Source organism: Polyodon spathula, chromosome 17, assembly GCF_017654505.1.
Source record: "Polyodon spathula isolate WHYD16114869_AA chromosome 17, ASM1765450v1, whole genome shotgun sequence".
Lineage (NCBI taxonomy): Eukaryota > Metazoa > Chordata > Actinopteri > Acipenseriformes > Polyodontidae > Polyodon > Polyodon spathula.
In genome coordinates this window covers 12,401,672-12,419,765 of record NC_054550.1, presented here as the reverse complement: position 1 = coordinate 12,419,765, position 18,094 = coordinate 12,401,672, and the positions used below count along the sequence as shown (strand labels likewise).

At 37.5% G+C, this 18,094-nt stretch overlaps 1 protein-coding gene across 4 annotated transcripts in view; it reads right to left on the bottom strand.

The window, feature by feature from the left end:
- LOC121330014 (low-density lipoprotein receptor class A domain-containing protein 3-like) overlaps positions 1-17,358 on the bottom strand; it is a 91,149-nt gene extending 73,791 nt beyond the window's left edge. The window contains exon 1 of one of the 4 annotated variants that reach the window (XM_041276213.1): positions 17,009-17,358. In XM_041276213.1, the coding sequence (XP_041132147.1) occupies positions 17,009-17,063 (55 nt within the window). In that variant the 5' untranslated portion in view covers positions 17,064-17,358. The remainder of the gene's footprint in view (positions 1-17,008) is intronic. The other 3 variants (XM_041276209.1, XM_041276211.1, XM_041276212.1) reach the window with 3 other exon arrangements.
- Positions 17,359-18,094: the final 736 nt, after the last annotated feature.

Sequence of the window (18,094 nt, the reverse complement as noted above, 5' to 3'; positions counted from 1 at the left end):
CACACACAGTATATATTATATATATTATATATATAGATCCTATAGACATATATATATATATATATATATATATATATATATATATATATATATATATTTATTCCAACTGCAAGTGGTTTTTATAGTCATTTTTTCCAGTGAAGGAAAGTGGTGCGCATTGGCTTTCCACCACTCCAATGGACTGCAATACAATGCAGGGTAAGTAACTTTTCACTTAATTTTCATCTGTACTATCGTCCGGTTTTAGAAAATAGTGTTCACCTAAAAGCACTGACATGGCACTATTCTTGTCTATTCCACATGGTCTTTTCCTATTCCAGAGCAATAAAACAGGCCATGACTAAATTGCATTGACAAAGCACAATTAAGCAGCACAGGCCAGCATGGCGTGGGGGGCTTTCAGTTTATAGGTACTGTACCACCCACTTGGTATCTGACATTTTTGTGATTAGAATATAAAACGTTGCACCTATTAACAATGCATTTATTTTGCTATGCCTGATAGTGTGTGCAATCTAAATCCCTTTTTATTTCCTGGGCTGCTGCATGCGTGTCCGCCAGTTTTTCTTTTACGCATGAACATCTGAATGGATAGAAACACTTTGTAGGTAACTAAAAAGAAAATGAGCCATTTTCTAAAAGAACGTAATGTCAATCCACAGGGGGAGACTGTATTTCAAGCACTGAAAGACTTTGCATTAAAAAATCATCCAGCGGAGCGAATGGGTAATAGCAGCATTCTGACAAACAGGGTTGAAGGTAGAATCACAAAACCTGCTGACTTTCGAAGTGTGAGTGAGCTTCTGCTGCGTGCTGCCCAAGTGTTCTTTCCGCAAAGGAGGTGTGCACGAGGAGTGTCCACCCGCTAGATGTGGCTTGGAGTTCGGAATGAAATGGTAGCTACACTGGTCTGAAGAAAGTTTCTGAAGTCATGGAAGCACGCATGCTCAAATTCACAGAAGGCAAGGAAGAACCAATGTTCTGAATAATGTCTAAAATCATCTTCTGAGAAATGGCCCTGCCGTCTGTCCTAAGAGACTGGATCAGTAAACTGGATACTGCATTAAAATCGGAAAGCGGGCCTTTGTTTCCACGTATCTGCACGAAACAAACTGAAGCGAAGCTTATTGAGAGCCTAGCAATACAATGCATACAGCAAAGTACAGTCTACATTGGAACTGCGTATCCGGAGAGCTGCAGTATTCATCGACAGAGATTGACTTCTGTATCTGTAAGTATTCAACACGTCTAACATTAAATATTTTATGACTCGAGAAAGTAACTGAAACAAATGTTATCAAGTTAAGTGGAAACCGTTCTAGGAATAGAATATAACCTCCTGTTTTCGAGTGTGTAAGAAATGTATTGTTTGTTTGAAATGTGCAGCTCAAGAGGAGTTGCCTCGTAAATGCAGAGAATTTAACCACTGCCCCATCTGAGGTTGATAACTATGGAATCAATGAACTGCATAATACTATTCACGCATCTCTCTAACCAATAGCCTTTCCTTTCTGTAATATTAGTTGTGCAGCCCTTTTGTCCTTAAATAAAAGATTGTTTTATTTTTCTGACACATTGTGTGGGTGTCAATTGTTGTGGGAATCCAAGTTCTACATGATATCACCAAACTATTATGGTATGTCTCAGTTATTAACATTTGGCTGTTCTTAAACAATGCGCCTAGAGACTAATTTATATATAAATAAATTGTATACCAAAGTCACTACATTACACACAAGCTGACTTGAGACGCACAGCAACATCTCATTGCAAACTTGGAGGCCTGAGTACAATGAACGCTGGAAACCGAGCCTCGCTCATCATTAGGTAGCCAAATCAATGCATTCCAAATAGTGCGCTAGGTTTATTTTACCCCAGCCAAGACAGAGATTAGGTTACACCTTCTATTTAAAGCTATACAACTCCTTTGAACTCAGGAATTCCAGGCCAGATTTTTACATTAACATATCTATGTATGAAGTCTTAAATACACTTTACTTACACGACACACTTCTTGCTTAACATCTTACTAAAATAACGATCAGTTTCTGTGCCAGGTAAGTATTGTAACTGTTCTTTTTCTGTTCTTAATTCACTGCATTACTGAAGTACAAAATCAAATGAACTTTTTTTTGTACGCTGTTTTGGATAATTATTGTATTAGAACCTTGCTTCAATTCTCTATAAACTTGATCTAAATCCACATATGGTATCTTTCTGGTTCCACATTTAAATTGAAGACCAGCATAGAACACAACAGAAAATCACATGAATAAAAACGCTATATTTTAAGCCAAAGTCCCAGTGCTTTTAACCCAATTACTTAAGGAATTGTCAGAATTTCTTATCGTGTGTGTCCATGTCATCCCATGCACAGAACACATGACAGAAATCAAAAGTTAAAAACCATGTTCAGTGCTAGAGTGCAGTCTTCTTTACATGATGACATTATCATTATATGAATACGCTAAACTAACAAGTTATCACGTTAAGCATATCTCATAATCATTTTAAATAAATAAAAAAGTTAATGTTATGGTTAAGTACTGTAAACACACAATATAAATGGTTGTTTACATATACACTTTCTAACTAAAAAATAATAATTCTGTAATATTTTAACCATGGGCTTTATTAAATTCCAATAAATAAATAAAAAAAAAAATACAGTACATTGGATTTGTCACAAAGGCTGACGTCTGATTGATAATAAAAACACTAGGATGACAAGTCTTAATAATAATAATAATGTGGTTTTTAAATAATTTAAAAAAAATGGTTCTGCAGTTTAATACAATTGCATATTTCTGTTTGCTTACCTTACACACTTGACAGAAGTCCTAAAACAGGACAAAACAGCTATCAAAAGAAGTGTTGTTCTGATCAGTGCTCTAATCTAGTTTTGCAGTGTATCGATGTTCTAATCTAGTTTTGCAGTGTAGTAGAGTTCTAATCTAACTTTGCAGGGTAGTATTGTTCTAATCTAGTTTTGCGGTGGATCAATTTTCTAATCTAGTCTTGCAGTTAAGTGTTCTAACCTAGTGTTGCAGTGTATCAATGTCAATCTAGTCTTGCAGTGTATGTTCTAATCTAGTCTTGCAGTGTAACAATGTTCTAATCTAGTCTTGCAGTGTATCAATGTTCTAATCTAGTTTTGCAGTGTAACAAGTGTTCTAATCTAGTTTTGCAGTGTAACAATGTTCTAATCTAGTCTTGCAGTGTAACAGTGTTCTAATCTAGTTTTACAGTGGACTGGTATTATTGCATTATCAATTTGAAGTGCAGTCAGTTTTCAATGTGTACATTTTTCCTCAGGTGCAGCAGTGTGGGATGAAACAGACTTTCGTTCGCACTACCACCCCACGGTATTTTGAAAGCATTTACTCCATTCTTTAATTTACTCTAGACAAAAGACACATGTTCATCTTTTAAAAACTAAACCAAAATAATATATGAATATGCAAGTTTTTTGTTTCTCTGCTTTGTAACATTAATATGCAGTTGTTTTTCTTTAGGAAAAAAAAAAAAAAACAGGCTGTGGAAGGGGTGTGGGTAATTCACTGACTAGGAGACAGACAGGTGTACTTGAAAACACCACACAGGTGCCCAGTTTTATTTTTAGACAGTTCTTACTTTTTCCAGCAGAGGGCACTGTTGACCGTGGGCTGCCTATCAACGATGATAGACAGCACCACGGAAATACCACAGCTGGTATGTGAACAAGAAAGGCACTCGCAGGTGCTCAAAGAAATAATAATGAAAACAGAAGGCGAAAAGAACAAGGGAAAATAAAACAGTAATAAAACTACAAATAAAAGGTGCTGCACTCGGCAGCGTTATCCCGGTCGCACGACCCGGATCACCGTCCTACTCTATCGGCTATCTAGCCTGCTCTTTCACAATACACCGGGGTCTGCCCAAGGATTCCCCGCTCTCTCTCTCTCTGTCTCACTGTGATTCTTTATTTTTCTCCCGGCTGATTCCCGGTCCCGAATCAAAGCTTCCGCACTCTTAGAGCGTCTAGGTGGGCAGACCTGAGGAAACAACAGAGCGTTATTTTATAGGACCGACAATCACCCAAGACCCGCCTCTCGGCCATTCAGAGAGGGGGAAAGTCCACACACAACTTTCCCACCTCCCCGTGTCACTGCCATGACTCACAGGCGGTTGTTGGGCGACTGCCGCCCTCTTCCTGCAGCCCGTGAACACGCCAGCAGAGTCAGTACAGATCTCTCCCTGTTACACAGGCGTTAATAAAATGAATGGAGTAAACACTGAAAATATAGTCCCAGGTTCAGAAACACATACAACTTGTTCACAATGGCCAATGTAACACAACATAGAAAGACACATCTTTTCTAAGAAGCGCAAACAAGTGAAACTGCTACCCTGGGTTTCAAATGAGGCACAATCACGCACCTCAAAAACAGTGCACTGTCTTGCGAAGTTCTGCAACATCAGACTTTAAAAAAATTAAAAAAACTTCCAACCTAAAGTTGCTGCTTTGTAAAAGTCCCATTCTCATCTCTAAATTAAATCGTCAATGTATTTTAACCATCACAACTGATTTGTGTTTGTGTCTCTCATTGCACCCATCAGCACAGAGCCAGGCTGTAGCCAATGCTGCTGTTCCTTTATGATTCAGAAATGTAAAATAAATTAACTGTATGATTATTTATTTATTTATTTATTTTTATTAGGGTAGTACAGGTATAGTTTTCATACCAACCAAACAATTATCTAAATTATCAGACTATAAAATGTGAATAACTATTTCCATAGGCAGACCAACTTTAAAAACAATCAGTTTTCCTTATATTGACAGCAGTGGCGGCGGGTGTACAGTGTACTTCTAACATACAATAATAATTTGAATGTCAGTTCAAGCAGCTATGACTTAAAGCAGCCAGGCTGATTAATCTGTAACAGTTTGTTTTAGTGTTTGAAAGACCATGTCCTGAACTATTATATTGTTAATGAGCACTGCATTCTACAGGGAGGCAGCACAATATCTCAGTTATTCAGCATCAACAACATGGCTAAGCAGCCCATTCCCTACCCTCATCACTCTCTGTGTGAAGAATGCCTCCTGTCCTGTATAAATAGATACAGTTCTTTCAGCCTTCATAGCTCAGTCCTTAAAACCCAGTGATTAGCCTCACATTATCATCTCCCCTTAGTGGGGGTTGTTTGCCTGTAATAAACCCACCCAGACCCCTTGCTTACTTACTGGTACCACATGTTGGCTCCATTGCAGAAACACTTTTTTTTTTGTGTGCTGGCCTAATTGAGAACATGACCCTCCCTGTTCAGCCTTCACTTCTGGGAGGTCTTGCTCATTAAAATAATTTGCATAGATTTGAAGAGGAGGAGAGAAATGATCTCCAGGGATATCAAGACATTTAGTATTAAAGCAAGGGGTCCGACACAAATCCTTCTGCAAGTTCCCAATACTTGTTTACGGATAGTTCAAATGGGCCTGGTCCTTACAATAGAATCCCTTTGCTGGTAAAAGCACGGTGAGATTCATTCAATCTTTTTTAGCACGTTTGAGCAAGAATAACACAACAATTAAATGGTTACTGTACATACTGTAAGTCAACTTGTAAGGCGTTCGTTCTGTGCCAGGTTTTGAAGTGGAGTGCTCTGTATTCACAGGCTTTCAGCTTCAACTTGACAAAAATGAGCTCTGAAGCTGGTGAAACATGGCGTTTCAAACCAGATCTCTCTCTGGGTAGATTGCTAATATGAGCTGCATGGCAGCCTCTGTGCAGGACGAGCCCAGTCCCCAAGCATAGCTCAATTTGCCTCACACACAAGCTTTCCACCTACCATTGAGCAGTACTGGGGGATGGGCAGGGCCTGGGACATTTAGACCCCACAATCTACTACTCCCTCCAGTGCTGTTCACAAGAGGCTCACCACAACCCACCTCTCCCTCCAGTGCTGTTCACAAGAGGCTTACCACAACCCTCCTCTCCCTCCAGTGCTGTTCACAAGAGGCTCCCACAGTCCACCTCTCCCTCCAGTGCTATTCACAAGAGGTTTGCCTCATTTATGTAGGGACCATTTCAGCAATCCACAAAAGCAGAAAGCATGTATTATTCGAGAATGCATCGCCACTGTGTCTTACAAAACAGCCCTTTTTGATTAAAAGCTCAATAAATAAGAGACATTTTGTAGTGTAAACACTATATTAACATATTCTAATTAAACAGTCAGACATACTGGGGCATTTGTTTGCATAAATTGGATGAATTATTTAAGTTTATATTTGGCATTGTATTAGTAACAGAAATATTATCTCGCGGTGTTATTTTTATTTTTCATTTTAGGTTTAAATAATTCCTCAGCACACCTACTCTGCTTTCTGACCTATGCAGTTCCCTGTGATTCCAAAGTTTACACATGCAGTACTTAAAACAGCCTTTCCGGCCTTCTATGTACTTACACCAATAGAAGGCAGCCTGTACTGCACAACATGACATTAACTGTACTTGTTGACATTCAGGCCAGCTATACTCTCTAGTGCATTCTGTTACGATGACTCCATTCTAAAACTACATGTTTGAGGTTTGCATATATGTTATGGAGGCCAGCATGATAAATCAGCTTGTGCACATGAGGGTGTTTATGCAAGTTAACCATATTTCATAACTGAGTCTTATAGTCTGCGCTGTATTGTTTTTAATGTTAAAAATGGCTGGTCACAGGAAGTCTAAAAATAGATATTTGATGATTAAAGAATAGCCTTCTCTTATTCAAAATAATTTTCGCATGTAGCTTTCCATTTATGATTCACAGCAATATTGCACAGAGAACAAAACACAATATCACCAGACATGTGGACTGAGCGATCTTTACCAGCTGGTGTCTTTGTCGTTGACGACATTTTAACGAAATAGTTGAGCTCTATGCAATGTGTTCCGTGAACAATGCAGCTTTACGTAAGAAATTTAACTCTAAGAAGAGGGCTTTACCGTCTGGCAAGGCCCGCCTCGTGTCATTAAAATGTCTTGAGACATAACGAGAAGGGCATTAGCAGATAGTAAAGCCCTCTTATGAGGTTTCTACTGCTATAAGAAAATTGATATTTTTAAAGAAAAATATATTTATGCAGCTCTAGATTTTGTTTCTAATGAATACAAACTTTTTCTCCAATATTCCATGAGTAATGCGGTTTGCTCAGAATTCCATCTGCGGTGTGGAGCCATCACTCAGGCTTCATTATCCCAGTGGTGGATGGTTCGTGGGTATTTCCAATTGCCAAATAATAACTCAATAGTAATAAAAATAAGCTTCTACATGGAGCTGTTCTTCAGTTCAGGTACTTCGTACAGAAAAGTGATCATGGTTTGTGAACTTTGTAAAACATGTAAAATAATAAAAATACAGTTAACTTTTGTATTTGTGAATTAGGATTTGAGTTCACGTACTTGTGTAAGTTTAACCCTTTGAGGTCCTATGTCGGACCAGGTTTGACATTACAATTTTCCCTTTCCAATCCGAATCAATTTCATCAAAAAGATGTAAAGCACAGGTCTCTAGTCGTTTTTTCTCCGGCAAAAGCCGAGAAAGACAGATACGAGCCGAATGAAGCCGAAAAAGGGCGTATCTCATAGCCCCATGCACTACAGAAATAACACAGACATATATAATGGAGACAGCTGATTCTGCATCCAGCGCTCAAAGAATATCACAGACATTTGCAGAGCTTTTTGAGATGCTACAGTAATAAAATAATGACTTTGATCGCATTATTGAGGAGTTTGGTGATAAGACGAGTGATCAGGAGAGGATTTATCAGTATGCATGTCTATAAAGAGGTATGTGAAAAATACAGCGAACAAGGGGTGGGACTTGGCTGGAAACGCAGTACTGATGTCCTCTTGCGATTCAGTGCCTTTTAAATCTGTTTTACTCATAAAAAAAAAAATGTAAAACAGTGCGTGTAAAATAAACAGCGTGTGTGAAAATAAATTGCACCTGATGCGCCTGCCAAGCGCTGAATAAATGGACCGAAAAGGGTTAAATGTTTAATTTACCATTAGGTCATAAAACTTAGTGGCAAAATGCATTTTAAAAGGGTTTTAGTAATTAGACCTCACTCATAGTCTATGTGTTAATGCTGATTTGTGCTGTTTGTTCCATAACTTGTCCACAGTGTGTGTTCCAAGGATTATTCAAAGCCGTCTTCCTGGCTTTGTTAGAGAAGAGAGCATCGTGCCTGTATTGTTACTGTGATATGCTGAAATAAAGTTGTTGACAGTGAATCAGACTGCATCCAGCTGTTTGATTTCTTCAACTCGTCACTCACTTGAACATGGATTAAACATGGTTTGAAAGACAACAGTCAAGGTCATTTACCAGAGATTAAAGCCCTCATGTTGACCAGTCAGGTTAACGCTTTTGCTACAGTGAAACATTCTGCCAACTTTCTCAATCAGGGCACATATCCACTGTGTATACCATATTATACCTTTACAAACAGCTGTCTGAAGATTATTTAGAGAATAATGTTTTACTCTATGATGAAATACACCCTATGATAACCTTGTTTCAATGTTAAAAAAAAAAAAAAAAAAAAATTTAAAATGAACTCAAAGAATTGCCTAATTGCCTAAAAACTGTAAAATAACCAGTACTAGCCACAACCTACTCATGAATTAAGATCAGGAATAATTTTATAAATTCCATGTAGGGTTTTAAGTTTACACCAAATTGTTTGATCGGTGGGCAGGTTCATCAACTTCAGATTCTTTACTAGAATCAATGTGAAGAAGTTTGACATCAGAGAAATCTCTCATCCTATGAACATCTTTGGTAAAACAAAATACTTTTTTCTTTTGGGTCGGTAAGCATTCTTGTTTATGTAAAGCAGTTCAGTATGCTCTCCGGTAATGCTGCGCTTTAACACTAGCACCACCATGCGGGTCAGCTTGACCCATTTTTCATTTAAAATGTTAATTACTCTTCTGTTGTAAATCATATGTGTATGTCCGTGTGGCAAAGCGTAAGCCTTGCACAATGAAATATGTAGTTTATTGTATGTTTGTGTTGATTAATATTGATTTAATTGTTTATCCGCTGTGGCGCTCTGCTGGGGACGATTACCCGTCTGCGTGGAGCAGCAGCTGAAAGCAATCGGCTGTTCTAGCAGGCGGGTGAGCGTGTCGGCGAAGCGTCAGTATAAAACCATGGCGATCGGTGTGATTGGGGCTGCTGCAAAGCCACGGACAATAGGCAAAAGATCGTCCACGCTACCCGGACATGGAGACCTGGCTGCGTAATCCTGATCGCCGTGACAGTGACACGGATCAGAAGCGAAACCGCCGACGGTCATGCTAGTAGTCAGAAGTCGGGGTTTGTTTATGATTGAACAGAAAAGATTAGTTCAGGGATTGTAAATCCCACTAATGTGTAGTGAGCGAGGTGTATAAAGCGGGACCTCCATGTCTTAGGGAGTAGCGTACGCCGTTATTACGGCACCTTTATTTTGATAGTTTTTTGTGCTGTTTTATTTGGCATTATTTTTTTGTACAGCTTGCTGTAGCAGTTCTCTGTGCGTTACCATCGTTGGTAATGTCACATGACCATTTGTATTTACTTTCACTTTCTGTTTCTGTTAATAAGTCCTGCGCGTCTGTGCCGGCGTTTCAACTTCAACCCCTGTCTTGATCTCCTGCCTGTCACTCAGCAACGAATGCACACACCCAGAAGCAAGACCCTGTTACAGTCCATTTTTGACTTTCCTAAATGTATGAATTAAATATCCTGACAGCGTTTGATAGCCATAATTGCAAAAATGATAAAGTTATAAACAGTTCTACCTAGAACTGTTTTTTTTAAAGTTATAAACAGTTCTACCTAGAACTGATTTTCTTGTAAATGCAGCAAGCAAGACACGCCTCCTCTTCCTAGCACATGTGTTTGTTGTTTTTGTAGACCGAGTACGAGCTTATTTTTCAATGTACCTGGGAGACAACAATTCTTTGTTTGTTCCAGAAATGCAACTGGGAATATATAGTAGTCATTTGATTGGAATATGGCAAGCTGCACTCAGATGCACGCAGCAAACTGAAATGACAGGTAGGATAACAACTTATGTGCCTGTCACAAAGACGGCTGTAGTGGGTGACGTCAGACCAGAAACAGGAACCAACACAAAATAAGTACAGAGCTGGAGTTTTGGTGAAGCTGAGCGCTTGCTTGCACTCAGCATTTAATAAATGAACAGAGCAGTAAATAAATGGTCTGAAAGACAAATAAAACACAGGACACGGCACTTGAGGCCAAAATAGACAAACAAAAAGGATTAATACTAAACAAACAGCAGACGAACAGACAAACAAAACACAGTGAGTCCGAACAAACACACAAGTATCGTGCTTGTCCTTCCAGCACAAAATAGCAATTATGTGTTTGAATTTAAGTTTCTTTACTTTTTTTACTTTCTCCTCTCCACACCAGTTCTCCACTCACCGAACACACAACCCCGTGTGAGTGAAAATATGCTGCTTTTATGCAGCTGTACTGAGACTCGATTGCTAATCAAACATTCAATTCTCTGTACAACTGCACGTGAATTAATAAAGTGCAATTCCCCCTGCTCACATATTATTAATTTTACCTGCACGTGAAGTGCTGTGCAATCCTTGTGCCTAAATATAAATATACAATTTAAATCACTTGTGTTCATAACTCACATTATATCCTGTGTACCAACTACAATACACCAACACTGTACTACACACAACACAAATAATAGCCCAGGGGCGGATCACTTTGCCACAGTGCCCAATAGGAAACATATGTTATATATTCTTTTTTAATACTACTTAAATATATATATATATATATATATATATATATATATATATATATATATATATATATATATATATATATATATATTAGCTCAAAGAGCCAGCTGCCCAACGTTTCGATATGTTGTACATATCTTTCTCAAGGGAGCCTGTGTTTGAATCAAAACATTGGAGGTATTTATAGGTGTTTGACGGCATGACAACTACTTGTTATTGTTTATACTCAAATCCATGATTTATTCTTATATATATATATATATATATTATATATATATATATATATATATATATATATATATATATATATATATATATACACATTTTTTTTAACAGGTTATATATTTTTTTTACAGGTTTGCACGTACCAGTTTACACGTGTTTACACAATAGTGTTCAATGGATGCAGGCCCACAGCTTAGCTGACAGACGCCCATACACTCCTCCATAGCATATAATGCCAGCTACCAATACCCCAAGTGATAAGTTAGTGTTTGTATCTTTCTTTTAGGCTACTGTTATAGAATTAGAAACTAATGATTTTGTTTAATAGCTTTTGCAGAATCTACATATATCATTTACACCTCGTACTGCGTCTGTGTTTACAACACAGCTCCTGGATGCAGGCACAGTTAGCCTGCAGACGCATACACTCCTCCATAGAGTATAATGCAGCCACCATACCCGAAGTAGTGTTGTATTTTCTTTTTGTCGTATTAGAAACAATGATTTTGGTTTTATAGTTTTGCATCTACATATATCATTTACACCTGTACATACCAGTTTCTTTTGAAATTTGTATTTTATTATATTTTTTCACTTTGTTTGTAGTTGTGCTGTATATGCGCTCATTTTAAAAATAAAGCCTTTTATGTTTCTTTTTCCATTTAAATAGTGTTTCTGCGATGCAAATGCTAGATATGATGTTCATGAATAAAACTTTTCAGTTGTATCTGACAGTAGGTCTTTAATTTTCATAACAAAGCAGTTTAAAAATGTATGGGTCAAACTGACCCACATGGCAGCAGTTAGAAAATCCGGTGGTTCTAGTGTTAAAAGTCATGGCATACGGTAATCAAAACCTAAGATACTGAAATGCTGCACCACATAATAAAGGGGGCGTTACTATAAATGCATTTAAGTTGGAGAGTCATCCCCGAAGTTTATCCTATGAATATTTCATTACAGTTAATATTTTGTAAATTTATTTTATTAGTTTATGAACATTTTAGACGATTTAGCATCATTTCTGGTAAGCTTTGTACTTTTGATCGCTGAGTCTCCCGACAGAAAACAAAAAACTAAAACTCGCTCGTCTAGCTTTCTGTTTAACTTTACTTTTACTTTGAAAGTAAATAAAACCACCCCTGATTGGTTGCTGAAGCCTTTGGCAGTGTCAGTTATTTGTAAGCAACCAGTGTCTCTTTAAAAGGCTTAAAATGGGTGTCTAACGTCACCATTACATCACTGTATATACATAAGCGATTTCTAGCGGTGTAGAAGGTTAAAGGAAATATCTTTCTAAACTCTTTCTAATTATCAGTAATCATTGAGAAATGGTAATGTATAGGTCCACAACAATTACAAAATGCTACAGTAAATGTGTTCAGTGCTGTCCAGGCCAGTCTACACTCTAGTGACAGTACCATTGGAAGGTACTCTTATTTTTTGTCCAACTTCTGTACAACTTCTGTTCTTGACCACGTCAAGAAAGAGGTATCCAGAATCTCTGTGACTGTTCATTAGCCAGTCTGTTTGTGAGTGCCCTGTCAGTTTTTCATATCTGTATGTCTGTGAGGCGTCCTGTAGACCACATTCTTTTACAATATGACTCATCAGGCTTGGAAAGATATCTTTCTCAGTTCTGCTCTCCTTCTGCATCTTGCCATCTGTTACTGACAAAAACCTAATTGGGTGTTATCAGCATGTTGCTCAGTTAAATTTATGGAAATCCAGCAAGTGTTTTTATTTTTTTTTTCCATTCTACTGTATGAGCAACTTTCAGTTTGTCTCAAAGACATCAAAGTGTCTGTGCTTGAGGCTGCAAACCTAAAACACTTTCTTGTGAGCTTTTTCCTACTTAGCCAGCCTACAGTGGAACATGCTATCAGAATAGGAAAAAGCAAGCTCCTGTTAGAGAGATGTGGAAACTTTTTAAAGGCTGCTCTTAAAGGGGAATGACTCAAAATGTAATAAACTACCGGTACATAAAGCTATACAATTAGAAATCTTGGGGGGGGGGATTTTCAAAAGTTTGTAAATTATAACTCCAGTGTTAATTAACAAATCGTTATGTAGCATTGATTACAAAATAATGTTAATACCTTAACGAGTAGTGCTTCTTGCCAATATTTCTTTTGTTTGCTTGGGAACGTAAAAGGAAATCCGTGTTAATTGTAATAATTTATCAGGAATTAATTTGCACTTGGAAAAGGAGGGTTTTAATTAACGAAAAACAAGACAGCGTGTACAGGACCAGGGTTAATTTATTTCAGACTACCTAGATAATTTAATATTTGTAGTTATGAAAATATTTAAGCCTTTTCTATACTTGTGGTTATGAAAGATTTATTCACTTGTTTTAACCATTTGTAACCAGTGTATTGTTACAGAAATTATCAATGCAATTGTAGCCTATTTGAACTCTGGATACGTACATTATATGACAACTGACCTCTACTGTAGAGTCTATTTGAATTATACAAATAAAAACCTAAGAGTAAATAATGAAATCTTGGTATAGAGAACAGCATATTAGAGATTACACTGTGGCTGTGGATTTGCAATGCATCCTTGGCTTTTAACACCTGTGTCTAATCCACACAAGAACGAAGAACAGGCGTACAGGGGCACACAGATACACTAAGCGCCTCCTCAGAATATTCCTCCCGTAGAAGCCGCCAAGGCCAGGGCTGTTAGGCAACAGATCATTGACATGGATTTTACCTAAACACAATTGTAATGCTGTCCGACTCCCCCCACACTTGATATACAATGGACACTTGTTCGTATAATATTGTAAGTGTTTGGTGGCTACTTCAAATCATGTTGAGTTTATTTATCGCAGAGGTGAGGAAAGAGTACCAAAGAAAATGATCTTTCTTTGCAAGTGACCTGGGACAGTTAAGCTTTTTAACGAGAAATGCGTTCATTAACAACCTCATCGACTCAATTTCAAAGCATCGGATTGATTTTATTAACACATTTCATTTGAAAATCACTTGCGACTAAATCTGTCGTTACTATACCGCAAGTTTATAAAAGAATGCTGATGCTGAACCTGCTAGTGGTGGTACATATTTAGCACCACACTGTGGTGAATGCCACACGTAAAAGTTTTTTTTTTTTTTTTTTAATTTTCAATAGAATTAGAATTATTATTATTATTTTTTTTTTTATAAACAAATGCAGTCAGGAAGTCAATGTTTTAAAAAAAAAAAAAAAAACAGTTTACAATTGTTTTTCCTACAACGACTCAAACTCCTAGAAGCAACTCACTGGGTCAGATGTGTTCTTTCAACAGGAAGTACAGCCCTGAAAAGAATGCAAGACGTTCACCAAGTTGATGAAAAAAATAAATAACATAGTGATGGTAATACAAATTAGATAACATTTACTGGAATTATTTTGTTAGCAATGTACTTTAACCAATAAAACCAGTCACAGAAAATGTGCCAACCAGCCACCCATCCATCTCTGTCATTTACAATACTGTGCAGAACTCTTTGTTGTGTATTTAGAGGTAAAGGAGTCGGATCTTGGATATCTTTTTTAGGAAGACTGTTTATATTTCCAAGAGAGAAAAAAAAAACTAATTTTAAAAAAGTCATCACTATCCACAGCAGTTTAGAGCAAGAGTGTTGTCCATAGCTTATATTTTAATTGTGTTAAGGAACATGATAGTGTCCACATTTTGTTTTAATTTAAGCGATGACTGGCACATGCTTATAATCTGGTCAGCATTACTGAACACCTGTTCACTAGGGACTGACGTTGCCAGGATGCTTAATACCTCTGACCAAAGACACAACTTCTGGAACGATCGTGGTTGTTTTTCTTCATTTTTACACCGGGGTAGCTCAGATGAATAAATGCTGATTTTGTTTGATGTTTCGTAGGGTGCCACCTCATAAAATGGACATGCAGCTTAGTTGTGTTACCAGAGTATCCCAAACTTTCTTTACTTTCTTGCCGTCTTACTTTAGAAAATAACTGCCAAACATCGGATGGCTTTGCATTTGTAATTCTAGCACAACGCTCTTAACTTGCTCTGTTACTTTGAAGACTCCTGCACAGATACTATCCCATCAGTAAACACTCACAGGGTGCTGGGCAGGGGGGGGGGGGGGGGAGGTGAGCTCAATCGCATGCAGATTCAGTCAGTCAGACCTGAGGGGAGCAGAGAAGCTCTGCGCTTTATGCAAAAAATAATTGACGATTCCAAATGTAACAAAAAATAAAAAGCTTTCCTTTGCTTAAACCCTTTACACAAAAACGATGCACAGGCTTGACTATCGATAGCTGTCAAACAACATAATGCATTGCCTCAGTTTGATCTGAAAGCTTACATTCATTGTAATCCGGTCATAAATATCCTCTGCACATAGAGTAAATATGTGTGACAGACACAGGTGGGCAGGCACTTCCATACAATATATCCCCAGATTCTGATACCCAATAGCATGTTTGAGAATGTCCTTACCAGTATCAGTACATATACACTATGCCAAATTAAAACTTCAACTCCACAGCGATTGTGAGAGTATTTAAAAAGTTGAGGGGGGGGGAGGGGGGCAGGCATCTTTTAGTACATCTGGGTTATACATTTGGATTAGTCATGAAAAAAAGATATTGTTGGTAATGATGTTGTTGCTGTCATTTAATTATTTTCTCTGAAAAGAACTGGAATAAAATTGAGACAGCTCTTTTTATCAGGACTGTAAGTAATGAAGACAATCTCTGGTTAAACATGAGAAAATATAACCACCATGCTCAATCAATTGCACTGAAGACTGATCTCACATATAGGCCTACTTAATAGTATTTTATGTTAGATATTGCATTTAACATGGTTAGCACTTAAATCATGGCAGATCTTGTTGTGTTATTCATAAAAAACACAACGTATCAGTCAGAACAGCAGAACAACAGTGCTGAGCCAATGAGAAAGCGCTACTACATTGTGTAGCCAATCAGTGATAGCATGAACACGTCTTTTCAAAAGTAGCGGTCCACATCATTACAAACTATACAAGCGACATTAATTCAAATATATTCTGCAATAAACTCAGCTGTTTCGATATGAACAAGGGGCACTGAATCTATGTTTGAAACATAGAAAGTGTAATAAAATTAAACCATTGTACCATATTTTAAATATGAGGACACTACATTTATAAAAAAAAAAAAAAAAAAACTAGATCATATTAGACACAAACATATTTTAAACACATAAATATTGATGTAAAATAACAATTTGTTAATCACTTTTTTTCACGCAAGATACCAAAAACTTATTTTTTATGTTAATTGTAAAACTACTGTGAAATACGTTAAATAATTAAAATGGATTTATGAAACGCTCAGTACATAAATCACACATATCGGAATGCCGTATGCAAAACAAGTGTATCCTGTCAGTTTAACATCAAATACATCACAAGCATCTGCACCCGCACAGACACATTTCTCAAGTGACGAGGGACCGAGATTGATTTGTCACCAGTTTCTCCTGTCAACAATCTCTTCTCCATATGCCAACTGGCACACCACGTATCGTAATCCGCAAACGCTGTATACATTACAGTGCAGCGCATAACGGAAATCCAAGCATCTCAATTCTCAAAGCTATACTTTTAAATGAAAGCGAAAAACGTTTTGTGGTACATATCAGCTACTGAGATGTGAACTTTGGTTGGACCATGAAGTAAAAAAAAAAAAAAAAAAAAAAAAAAAAACAGAACTTGTACACAAATTAGTAAGAGACAGTTCAAATTTGTAACCTGCTATAAACTCCAATCCAGCAGGACGCTGGGGTACAATTTTAAATGATATATGCCTATAACGCTATGCCATTTTATTTGTTTGTACTGGTGTGGTAGAGTTTCTGTGCTTTGCAAACTGCGACAGGCGGCCCCTTTAACTTCCCCCCCTCTCTCTCTCCTAACAAGCTACCCGTCACTTACCGACCGAGCTGGAGCCAGAAACGAGCAGCAGGTACCAGATCCACATCCTCCCCATCGGCCTGCTTCCCACTGCTGGTTTGCACACAGACTGCGGGCAGCTGCTCCGAGATTCTCCGGTTTAAAGCCTCTAGTACCCTTTTTGCTGGTGAAGTTTGGAAGTTTGTTGTACAGATAAAGCGAGATTGTTAGTTAGATAACTTCAGTCAAGGACAATAGAATGAGGAAAGTTCGGGCTTGCAGTCACACAGGGAGGCGGGGACTGGCAGCAGGGTCGGAGAAGGAGGCGTGAGAGAAGCGGCCTGAGCCGATAGGGGAGGTACACATATCCCACAGAAGCAATTACTGTATTCATTTTCTACGGTGGCCCTGAGGTGCAAAACACAAATACAAATTTAAAAAAAATACAAATCGAATAACACAAATACAAATTGAAAATCACAGATACAAATCAAAACACACAAATACAAATTGAAAAGCACGATACAAATCAAAAAACACAAATACAAATCAAAAAACACAAATACAAATCGAAAAACACAAATACAAATCAGAAAAAAAAAAACAAATGCAAATAAATAAATAAAAACACAAATACAAAAAGCCTAAAACGCAACGGACGTAAGGCCACTCCCCAGATACGAGAGCACACTCTCCGTTTCTCCACCTGGCTGTTTCTGGAGAGGTAGCTGGTTATGGAATGTGCAAGTTGAGTTTTTAAGTTAACTTAGTTGGCTGTGGTATGTTTCATTCAGTGTTATAAATTCTAATTGGTATTGCAGCGGTAAGTATCATGTTTACCAAAAATGAGTTTTGTATACAGTAATACTAGCGGTTAAAAACTACTATTTTAGTTGGACAACATTTGATTTGTTTTTTTGAAGCTCAAAAAAGTTTGCTTCAGTGTGTGTGAATTTCTAGTTGTTTTCAAAAAAGCATCATACGTGTTTTGGTTAGTGCAGTTTCAACTAGCCACAAGTGCACTATGTCATCAAACTTTGGGTAAATACTATATGCTCTTAGATGTACAGTACTATAAAGATCATCTTTCACAGGGCCTTCATTGTGGAAATGTTAAGCAATGCCAAT